This window comes from Salvia hispanica, chromosome 5 (assembly GCF_023119035.1).
Source record: "Salvia hispanica cultivar TCC Black 2014 chromosome 5, UniMelb_Shisp_WGS_1.0, whole genome shotgun sequence".
NCBI classification, from domain to species: domain Eukaryota; kingdom Viridiplantae; phylum Streptophyta; class Magnoliopsida; order Lamiales; family Lamiaceae; genus Salvia; species Salvia hispanica.
In genome coordinates this window covers 11392320-11404181 of record NC_062969.1, presented here as the reverse complement: position 1 = coordinate 11404181, position 11862 = coordinate 11392320, and the positions used below count along the sequence as shown (strand labels likewise).

At 41.6% G+C, this 11862-nt stretch overlaps 2 protein-coding genes across 2 annotated transcripts; both read right to left on the bottom strand.

Annotated features, from left to right (window-relative positions):
* On the bottom strand, nt 1-1181 carry LOC125186296. The gene has a single exon (XM_048082650.1). It carries the CDS (start codon nt 1095-1097, stop codon nt 168-170), a length of 930 nt encoding a protein of 309 aa, XP_047938607.1. The 5' UTR covers nt 1098-1181; the 3' UTR covers nt 1-167.
* Nucleotides 1182-2825: 1644 nt separating this feature from the next.
* Nucleotides 2826-6179, bottom strand: LOC125187061 (enoyl-[acyl-carrier-protein] reductase [NADH] 1, chloroplastic-like). Its single transcript, XM_048083574.1, has 13 exons — nt 5984-6179; nt 4969-5265; nt 4722-4831; nt 4577-4632; nt 4406-4490; nt 4274-4321; nt 3960-4034; nt 3761-3872; nt 3637-3688; nt 3503-3554; nt 3361-3418; nt 3171-3269; nt 2826-3086 (listed from the first exon to the last, which is right to left on the bottom strand). The coding sequence occupies exons 2-13, from the start codon at nt 5243-5245 to the stop codon at nt 2929-2931; spliced, it is 1182 nt and encodes a 393-aa protein (XP_047939531.1). The 5' UTR covers nt 5246-5265; nt 5984-6179; the 3' UTR covers nt 2826-2928.
* Nucleotides 6180-11862: the final 5683 nt, after the last annotated feature.

Here is an 11862-nt window from a genome sequence, read left to right as displayed (position 1 = left end):
TGCATGAAAATCGAACCAAAATCATTCTCAAAGCATAGAAATTTACAGAATCACATACCACCACACAAAAACACCTTAAAAAACTAGCACACTTTCATGATTTTATCAATAAAAGTGAAAATCCAATGAACAAACTTTAATCAAACCAAAAACCACATATCACAAGATTATGCAACCTTCAATCCTTTGTTGCCTTCACCCAAACCCGAGATGTTCGAATTCCGGTTGTTTTCGGGCTCGGTTTCCATTTTCCCGGCGGCCAAATCCGATCTCAAATCGGTCAACGCCTTATTCAACGACCCATTCTCCGCTTGAACCACCTCTAGCTGTTTCTTCACCTCCAAACACGCCCCTGCCAGCTGGCCGAACTCATCCGCTTTCTCCGCCTTCGAATCCGCTTTGGCCACGTGTTCGATCCCAATTTTGTCCATCACCAGCTGCGGCAGCCTATAACCACCCGCCGCCCGATCAGTCTGCCGCCGCCGCCTTCCCGCCGCCGTCTCGTAATCACCCGCCGCCGCGCCGCTTTTCGGAACCCTAAGCCCCCACCGGAAATTAAGCAACGCGAAATCTCGCAGCGGGAGCGCCGTCGTAGCGGTCAGGTCCGTGCCTCTGACGATTGCATTCACCATCCACCCCGCCCTCGATTCGACGGCCGGGAAGAGTCCGGCGAACTTTTTGACGATATTACCCTCTTCGAGTGCCGGCTTTCCCCCCAATTTCCTGACGATGGCGGAGGAGATGAGTTTCTTTGCGGAGAAATCGCCTAAATCGGGCTTGAATCGGATGAAGAAGCTAGGGTTTTCGCAGCCGATGACGTTGAACTCGGCGCTCATGGTGAGGGGGCTCCGGATCGGTGAGCCGTAATGGCCGATTCCGGTCTTGAAGATGAAGCTGAAGGGGGTCTCTGAATCGTTTGGGCGGTAGGCGAATTTAAGGGAAGGGCCGGATTGGAAATAGGTGCTCAGGTTTAGGGAGAATTCTTTGGATTCTCCGGCGACAACACCCGATTGAAAGGGGTAATTGAGAATGTTTATGGGGATTTTAGCTCGCAGCAGTGGCGTCCGCTCCTCCCTCAATTTTATTGATGCCTTCATACTGAACTGCGCCTCTCTCTCTCTCTCTCTCTCTCTCTCTCTCTTCTCTGGTTTTATTGAGAGTTGGGAAGGTGAAGAGAAATTGGGGATAATTTGTTTAAGACTGCAAATTTTGGCGTATTTATAACGTGAATGACTGTTTTGCCCTTGAGATTTATGGCATTGATTAGATATTTGGGGGTGAAGTTGGAATTTGGAGCCTTAATGAGTGTGATTATAGCTACTTATAAAATTTTGAATATGTTTTGGTTGAACCAATTCCAAATTCAAACTGTTTTGGATCCATTTAATCATGGTTAAATTTTGAAAATTTTAACATAAATACAATATGTAACTACTAGTATATTACTCCACCTTGTATGCCGCTTATTGTTTGAATTTCTAGCTTAAGATCTGAAACGCACAAGGAAAAGATTATTTCCATCCTTTCAAAACTGGAAAGATAAATTATTTATGCTCAATTTCAGAATGTTTTTTAAGGAAAATATGTAATACACTTTTTCGTTGAGTATCATATGGTAGTACTCGTATTTTCTAAGAAAAAGATGTAGTGTAAATTTAGTACTCCGTAAGTCGTAATGGTATTTTAACTGGTTAAAATTTTAAAATATGTAACGTCATATGCTTACCTGGTATGCCGCTTATTGTTTGAATTTTTGGTTACGATTTGAAATGCATATGAAAAGATTACTTACATCCTTAAATAATTTATTTATGCTCACTTTCAGGGAAAAATATAATAATAAAAAAAAACATGTCCCACTTTTTAGTTGAGGAGTATCATATAGCAGTCATTTCTTAAAAAATGTAGTGAACATTCTTTTACTTCCTATTAAGTATATGCACTATATTGTACTCCTTTCATTCCATAGTAATAGATGCGTTTCTTTTCGACACGGAAATTAAGAAAAATTGTGTTAGGTAAGTTAAGTAAAGTGAGAATAAAGTGGAAAATGGAAAAGATAAAAAGATGAAGAGAGAAAAAAAGTAGTAAGAGAAAGTAAAATAGATGTGGAAAAATGTGTTGACTTTTACTGAAAAGAAAAATGACTCTATTACTATGGAACGTACCAAAATGGCAAAATGACTCTATTACTATAGAACGAGTAGTATAAAGTATATTCCATAGCTAAAATTTCGAAAAATATAGCGTAAATTTAATATGTTGAAATGGTATCATCATTGGTAGGTTATTAGAGCATCTCCAAGGGAGAGGTAAATGGAGAGGTAAACTAATATAACTATCATATTTACCTTTTCTTCATGAAAAATCATTCTCCAAGGGGAGAGGTATTTGAGAAGGAATTATACCTTTTCCCATTTTGAAGAGGTAATCATATAATCACCATATTTACCTTCTTTTCATAAAAATCATTCTCTAAGAAGAAAGGTATTTGGGAATATATTACACTTTATGTTTTTTTAATGCTTTTGTACTATTATTTTATTTTTTTTAAATGATATACCTTTCTATATATCTTTTATCTTTGGAGTTGATTGATTTTTAGAAAGGTATATTGCACTTTTTGAGAATGTATAAACATGATATACCTTTTTCATTCGCCTTCTCTCCTTGGAGTTGCTCTTAGAGTATATATTACCAGAGACGTTTATTTTTCTTCATTCAATTTCATTAACATTTTGAATTTCTCAACATTTTTATTAGTACTCCTATGTTAATGTGTTTCCATATCTTGTCTCTCACTAACACTCTCTGAGCACAGAAACTGGCAAGAAAGTTGAGCCCCCTACAGTTAATTTGAAGATCAAAACTAAAAATCAAGTCTTTTTAATGTCACAGTGCTGAATGAATGTAGGTCTCTCACTCTCTTCAATTCTGTGGGGCTCTTGGAATATCAAGATCCCGGAAGACGGGGCTGTCAACTCCAACTCCCATCGCGTTAAGTCCATTGTCGACATAGACAACAGCTCCAGTGATGGCCGATGCCAGAGGAGACGACAGAAAAGCAGCAGTGTTACCGACCTCATCTGTTCAATTCAAACCAAATTCAAGAATTAGATGACTAACAGCTAACGCCATGTCTCGTTTCTGGGCACAAGAAAGTAACTCACCGGCAGTAAGCTCCTTCTGCAAGGGCGCGTTCTCTAATGAGTAGTTGATCATCATGTCAATAAAACCGATGGCTTTTGCAGCCCGGCTTCCTAATGGGCCTGAAACATCTCAACGACAACGAGTAACTATACAATGCACCAACAGATTGCGACACTCCTCGACAAAATCAGATAGCGCTTGATTCAATACCTGCGGATATGGTGTTCACTCTCACATTGTGCTTTCTCCCAGCTTCAAAAGCAAGTACCTAATCGGAGTGAATGGTTGCTATGACATCATGATGCGGTAAGTCGAAACGAATAAGACAAGACTAAGAGTTCGGAGAACTAACTTGTGTGTCACTCTCGAGAGCAGCCTTAGCAGAGCTCATGCCACCGCCGTATCTGCAAGAAAGGCACAATGTAATCCAACAATCTGAGTCGTTGAGAGACCATATTACACTCGAATGTCAAGGGTTATTCTTACCCTGGTATTATCCTCTCAGATGCAATGTAGGTCAAAGAAATCGTGGCGCCACCTGCCAAAGGGATAAAAATCAGTAACAGTAATGAAATGAGTCAAAGAAATAAGGGCTAAAGATGCGACATACCCGGATTTATGATGGGAAGAAAATGTTTGAGAAGGGAAACAAAGGAATAACTTGATGCAGATATGGCAGCAAGATAGCCATTTCTTGATGTTTCAAGAAGAGGCTTAGTAACCTACGCGACATATTAAGATAAACAGTGATTTCAAGAAAGGAAAAATAAAATAAAAGTCAGAAAAAAGGAGGGCTAAGCGATAATCACCTCGGGGCCATTGGCAAGAGAATGCACAAGAATATCAATGGAGCCGAAATCCTGTTTCACTGACTCGGCAACTTCCTGCAAGACAATTCCAATTTAATCAAGTGAACTAATTATTATGAAACGTCATTAGTAATCTACGCAACTGGTAAAATGAGACAAAACTCAAACTTCTTGTTAATAGTATCAAGAACCATGACAATGTCACTAGAACAGGAAAAAGAGTACAGGTTCAAATAGACCAAAGAAATAATTATTAGTTATACATAATTATTTATGGTAAAACCAAAGATGAAGAAAATGCAATGGAGATAAACCTTCACAGTCCAATTAGAAGAGCCAGCATAGCGCTTATTTGTTTTGATCTGCACCATGGTAAAGCTATGTTAGTACATAGGAGAATTCCAACACGTTTAACTCAAAAGAATCACGGATAAAATATTTCTTACATCTTCAGGAACATCCTCAGGAGAGTCAAAGACAGCATCCAGCGGGTAGACTTTAGCAATTTCCATCAGAGAACCATCCGGCAGCCTAAATTTAAATATCCCGAAAGGGTCAATAGACAAAGCAAAGGAAGATTAAGTATTTCTTGACAGACATAGGAGATCATTTCTTACACGCGCGATTCATCAAACTTTCCACGTCGTAGGCTGGTCTCAAAAATATTTAGTGCCTAAAATATTCGGTGATCATTAGTAGTAGTAATAAACTTTAACTTCAGAGAGTAAAAACAACGCTGAAACACTAAGTCCAAATACTTACTGGAACCCATGTCCCGACAAGAATTTCAGCACCTGCAGCAGCAAGAGATTTTGCAATCGCCCATCCATACCCGTTATCATCAGCTATGCCAGCAATAAACGCCCTCTTCCCTGCAAACAATGCAACATATGTTAGCAACTAACCTAATGTGCTAGCTTGAATCATTCGTAGATGTATACAAAGAGAATCCATAAATATGAGACCCCAAAAAGAAAACAGTCGATGCAAAACAAAGATAAGGTTCAACCTCTCAGATCAATGGGCAATCCTGGCAAAGATGGTTTATCACCTCTAGCAGCCATTGCTTTTACAGCATGCCTTTTAGAATTTGAAGCATTGCTGTGGCAGGTTTGGTAGAAGGTGTGTGTAGCAGGTAAAAACGCCGAACTCCTAAGCTTTGTCCAAGACGCGCCTTTGGTTTCATTGCCAAAACATGGTATGCTCGATCTAGAAGTTTGGTGGGAAGCGGAAACGCAGGGCTTTGCAACCAAAAGTTGTGTGATATGAGTTGCTGCCGCAGCCATGTCCTTCTAAGTTAGAGATGCTGCATATGATTTTCGCAGAGTCAGCTTAACTTTACATGACATTTTCCCAAAGAAATTACATCAACACCAATGTCGACAACAAAACCAAACTGAGATTAAGCTCTCTAATGTAATCAAATCTCATCAGCAATACATTCATAGCTCATTTCAGACAACATCTTGTAGCATTTTTTTAAAAAAACACAATATTTCCTTTCCACAAACAATATCAACATCAAAACCAAACTGAGAGTAGGCTTTCTAATCTCATTAAATTTCATCAAAAATACATCCATAGCTCATTTAGGATACAAAAAACATCTTATAGCATTTTATAATCTTCAAAATTTCCCAAATTAAATTAATCTATCAATGTCCTTACTTTCCACAACCAAAACCTCGCCCTTCAACTGAAACTTCGTAGACGAATTGAACTCTGGATTATTGCATCGATCAATCAGAAAAACATGAAAACTCACACATTCACGGATTCAACAGCCAAATCACAGCACACATTTTGCACTTAAATCAACAAATAGCTTGTCTTCCTCAGTTAACCTCTAACATTAGGCAAAAAACACAAAAATCCTAACACTACCAATCAATGGAAGAAACGAGAGATGTCCGAAAGAAGACAGAAAACAAACAAAGTCCAAGAAATGCAGATTCACAGTGCGAAAAAACAGATCAATTTGACAGAGCATAAGCCACATTCTACGAGCCCATTTTCTCACTCACCTCTCTTGAAAAACAATGGGAGAGAGAAAAAGTTCTTTCTTGCGCTGCGCGATGGTGTGAAATGTGTTGGTAATTAAGCGTGAGGGTTCGATGAAAACTATGTAATGTACTAGTAGTAGAGTTGATTGAGGCTGTTGAGAAGCTTTGACAGTGCCGCCGCAGAGAGTGAGCGAGTGTCCTCCTGACCTCGTGATTTACCAATTCTACCCTAGCTCATAATAATGATATAGGAGTACTATTAAATACTTTTGTCCATCTATAGAAATAGATTATTTTGGATATGACACAATTTTAGAGTATCCTCATCTATGTTCTTAGCTAAGAGTATGGAAGTGGGCCCGAATCCACTTTTACTCTTTGTCCTTAGCTAAGAGCACAACACCAACATCCGTGCTCTTAGTTAAGGACAAGCTCAAGAATCCCACTATTTGATTATTCAATTTAAATACTCCAATTATTAAAAACATTTCTACATTATAAAAATATATTAAAAAATAAAAATTACATAATTAAAATCCTAAAAAATAAAAATTACATAATTAAAATACTAAAATACTAAAAAATAAAAATACATAATTAAAATCCTAGAAAATAAAAAAATACATAATTAAAATCCTACAAATTAAAAATTACACACGTGGAAGACTAGTCCTCTAACCCCAATTGCCTCTTGAGACCCCGGATCATTTGCTCATGTGTTGCAAGTTGATCCGGAGTCATCTTAGACGTATCGTTCAAATAGAGTTGACCCAATAGGGTCCACAACGAGTTGTTCGGGGGTGGAGGAGGCACAAAGAGAGCGGGAGCGGGGGCGGGGGCGGGGGCGGCTGGAGTCGGGGCGCGGCAATGGGTAGCCGTCGCCTTCTTCCTTCCTTGCGGCCGGCGGGTGCTTTGCTCGGGCCAGCGTCGAGCTACCCAAGTTAGTTCGGCAAGCTGGGTAGTCACATCATCGGAGGCGTCGTCGGATAGGGTTACCGACCTCGACCGTTTGTTGGAGGAGCTGGAGGAGGATGTTACTACGTCGCCCCTATACTTCGGATGTCGGCGCCCCTCCTGCCAACAATCGAGGTACTTGAACGGTATCATCTCCAAGCTTTGGTATGACGCCAAGGCGGCACTGATGATGTCGAGCTCGCTCGTGCCGCTCCCCGCCGCCTGCTCTTCCTGTTGGAAATACCCCTGGAACTTACCGATTGTTAAGTTGCATCTGTAGACGCATTTGCGCACCATACTCTCATTGCGATAGATGGTTCCTACCGGGCGGGTTTCATTGTAAAGGCGAGTGATGTGCCACCAATACATATCCCCGGTTTGGTTCGTGCCAACGTCCGGATCTTCGGAGACTGCCAAGTAGGCTTTGAACATCGCCATCATCTCACCCGGAGTGTACGGGGTGCGGGTGCCACGAACAGGAGGAGTAAGAGTAGGAATAGAAGTAGTAGTAGGAGTAGTTGCTGCTCCCTTCAGATCCGGGTTCGTGTTCCCACCCGAACCCGGAGGCGTTTTGGTCGTGCACCGGGTAAGGACGGTAGCCACCCGAAAATTGCGAACCTTGGGTTTGAGGAGGGGCCGTAAATTGTGTTTCCGGACTAGGGAATTCGCCGGAGTCGAACCAATCGTGGTTCCAACCGCGATTGCATGAGGGGTGGTCGCCGGAGCCGGACATTGTGTAGTGTGGTGGGGATTTAGATGAGAGAATATGAGAAAAAAGATGAGAGAATCTAGATGATAGAATAGATGAGAATGAGATTTTTTGTGTTGAAGTGGGGGTATTTATAGATGAAAATGTGAATTTTGGGGGGGAAAAATTGAAAAATAAATTAAAAGTGGGTAGAAAACGGATATAATTTTTTGGGAAGTGGGAAAATATTTTTTTATTTAAAAACATTTTTTTAAATAAAGTTTGAATTTAAAAAAAATAAAAAAATCGAATTCGCCAACGGCTATGTCGTTGGCCAATCAGAAGCTGCCACGTAATGGTGCTCACCGGCACGGACGTGCTCTTAGCTAAGAGCAGCGTCGTGCCGCTGGCACAGACAGACGAGCTCCAGCGGCGGACGGACGCCGCCTGCTCAGCGGAACGGACTGACGAACGCCAAAAAAATCACCGCTGCGGATGCTCTTAATACTCCATAACTATAAATAGGAAACAAATTTTTTTTTCAAATAATATAGTGAATTGTATTAGGGCATTCACAGTGGGACGCCCTAAGCGACGCCCTATGCACCGCCACGTCAGCATTTTATCCTCCGCTACTTCCACCTGCAATGGGACAGACTATAGCCCGCCCCAAGCCACGCCCTAAGCATTTTACTTCTATTTTGTATTTATACAATTTAAGCAAATATATCAAGAAAAATAAATAAATAAAAACAACACAATTAACGCAAATCCTACATTTACTTAATTAAAAAAAAGTTCCAAAATAAGAAATAAAAAAAAGTTACAAAGTAAGAAATTAAAAAAAAGTTACAAACTAAGAAATTAAAAAAAAATGCACTAAATCCGGTCTAGAGTAGTCCCAATCTGCGGCTGAGGCCACCGATCATCCACATGATGCCTTCGATTTGAGCCGGGTTGGTCGCCTGCATCAGGGCGTTGTGCGCGTCCAACAACGTCCTGTAGTCGGAGGAGGCCACCAAATCCGTGTAGGCATGTGACGCAACCGAAGTCTCGCTTTGGGTCGCGCTCGGGGCCGGGCTTGCGGCATGGTCAGGTGGCACCGCGGCGGATGTGGTCGCCTTGCCCTTGGCCTTGGCAGCCTTGATGACAGGGGGACGCCGAGATCGGAGTGCCGGAACTCTCATCCTCGAACACCGGATTGTTGAGGTCCATTGGAGACGCGCCGCTCTCGCTGCTTGTATAATTAGCGAAGTGCGCTTCGACGCCCTCTTCTTCGCCGTCGTCGATTGGGGAATCATACCACCAACGAACTTCTGCTTCTCCTTCAAGATCACCCAGGACTGGTAGTGCTTGAACTCGCCGTACAATGACGTGTACGATCTCACCGCTTTGTCGCGCACATCCGACAGACTCTCACTGCTGCTGGCCCGCTCCCTCTCGCACTTGTCGTACTCCTCTGCGAACATATTGACCTGCTTCTTTATTTGATCTCAGTGCTTGCGTAGCTGCTCCCTATGGCGCTTGTAGGCGTGGGGGTGGGGCGGCTTGGCCTCGTTGTATTTTTCGGCGATGCGCTCCTAATATGCCGTAACCTTCTGGTTGTTGGCGAACACCGGATCCTCTGACACATCAATCCAACATCTTGTCAAGACGAAGGATTCGTCTGCGGCGTAGTTCGTCCTTCCCGGGGTGAACTCTTCACACACCGCCGTTTACGGTAACTTCTAGGCTAGTGCCTTGGGCCGCCTCTTCTTGGTGGCAGAGCCCGATGCGGCGTCGGCGGTGGATCGGCCGCGAGGAGCAGCGGCGGGTGTGCGGTTCGGAGAAGGCTCCATGTCTGACAGCCCGTACGAGTCCGTGCTAAACTCGGGATCGTACTAGGCGTTGGTGTCGAATGGCCAGTAGTCGTCGGGTTCTGTAACCGGCCATCGTGCACCACCGAACATCGGACTATTCGGACATGGGTAATCTCCGGAATTCATTTTGTTTGAAGTGTAGAATATGTAGTGTGAATTTGAGAGTGAAAGAAGTGAAAAATGAGTGGAAAAAGTGAGAATATATATAGGTTTTGAAAATTAAATAAAATTAAAAATAAAAAACGTTTCGCATCGTCCGCAATGTCACAGTGGCGGACGATGCGACGGACAATTGATCGGGCACGGACGATGGTTAACCCATCGTCCGCCCCACTGTGGATGTTCTTTGAGGTGCCCACGGTTCTGGAACCGCCGGTTCCAGTTTTGGAAATTGTCAAACCGGAACCGACCTGCGAGGGTGTTTTGCGGATTCGGTTCCAAACCGACGATTTTCCGATGATATTTTACGGTTATTTAATTAAAATTTTATCAAAAATCTAACATAAAAAATAGTACTACTGTACTACAAGTATTATTGATATAATATTTTATTGTAAGTACAGTACTTATAATATAATTTATTGAATAATTTATTTAGTACTAAGAGCATCCGCAATGGTGCTTTGGCCAGCCATAGGCCAGCCATTCTCTCCCCTGCCACGTCAGCAACACTAAAAAATCCACCTGCCACATCAGATTTAGGCCAGCCATAGGCCAGCCGCAATACAAATAATTCAAAATATACTACATTTATGGAATTAAAATTACGATTAAATTACGGAATTAAATTTACGACACATATACGGGAAAATTCATTAATTTTATTTAAATAAAAAAAAGTACATTAACTAAAAATCATAAAAATAACATAATAAAAAAAAATTCGGGCTTCCACACACGAGCCACCTTGAATCTGTTATAGTTTGCCGCTAGCCGAACGGGGGTCGGTCAGCGAGTCAGGGGGTCAAGGGGAGCGACGCCCCCGCCATGGGGGTCCGGGGGCGCGGAGAGGTCCCCGGCCCGACGGTATGACATGTTTTTGTTTTAGGTCTTAATTTTGTATTGGGTTAGTTGTTGTTGTCCATCGCTAGATGTTGCTCTTGTACAGAAATTTAGAGATAGAGAAAATCGCGTTTATATAGTTTTTCAAAAATTAAAAAAAAAATTGAATTTTTTTTTTAAAAAAGAATTAAAAAAAATTAAAAAAAAGAATTAAAAAAAAAAAAAAAATTCGGCGCGGGCCGATCGGGCCGCCACTGATGGCGGCGGCGCGTCGGCGACTCGCCGATTCCCCTTCTCGCCGCGAACGTAATGGTTCGGCGCCGATCGGGTACGTATGACGACGAATCGGCTAGCCGGTCGCTAGCCGACCATTGCGGATGCTCTAAGACCACGTTTATCGGTATTGCATGGTCGACCGCCACGTCACCATGCATTTAAAAAAAAAAAAATTAATGAATTCAAGGGTCTCTCTCTTCGACAATGGTCGGTCAAATGGCAACCACCAACCTCTTGGTTGGTCAAATTTATTAATGATTCAGCCAATGAGATTGTGCCAAATGGCACATTCTCATTGGTTGTTATTTTTTTTTCTGTAATTAATATATCTCGAAAATAAAATGTTAAATAATTATAAAAATTATATCAAAATTCATAATTTTTCATTCTCTATAAATAGAGACCACATTTGCTATAGCATTTGAAAAAAAAAATCTTATCTTTTCTCATTCTATAATCCTTTCTTTGATATAATTTCTTATTTTTTGGTCCTCTTTGTTGTTCATCATGGATGATGATGAGATATTCTCTGATTCTCAAAATTTCTACTCAACCCAAAATTTCAATCCTTCCCAAACTTTCAATCCTTCCCAAGATTATATCCCTAGCTTTGATAATTTTCCAAATTCTAGCCAATTTGAAACTAATGTGAATGCTTCAAACGCTCCACATGGTTGGAATGAGCAAGAAGACAATGCGCTAATGTCTGCTTGGTGTTTCATCAGCACAAATGCATGTGTTGGCACCAACCGAACTAGTGCGAATCTATGGGAAAATATTCTTGTTCAATATGAACAAATAAGAAAAGAAAATCCAACAATGGGCGAACAAAGGAGTTTGGAGTCATTGAGACAGCGCTACAGACGACTCAACAAAAATGTCTCCAAGTGGATTGCTGCATACAAGCGTGCACACGAACGAGCTACAAGCGGCCAATCTAATGAGGACATTGAGAAAGCCGCTCAACAAATCTATGGTAAGGGTAAATTTACTCACCATAAGGTGTTTGAGAGCGTGATGCGACACTATCCCAAGTGGGAATTGAAGTTGAATAGCACCGGTTCATCGCGATACCAGCCAGATGACGACAGCCTTGAAGAAAGTCGTGGAAGCTCAAAAAG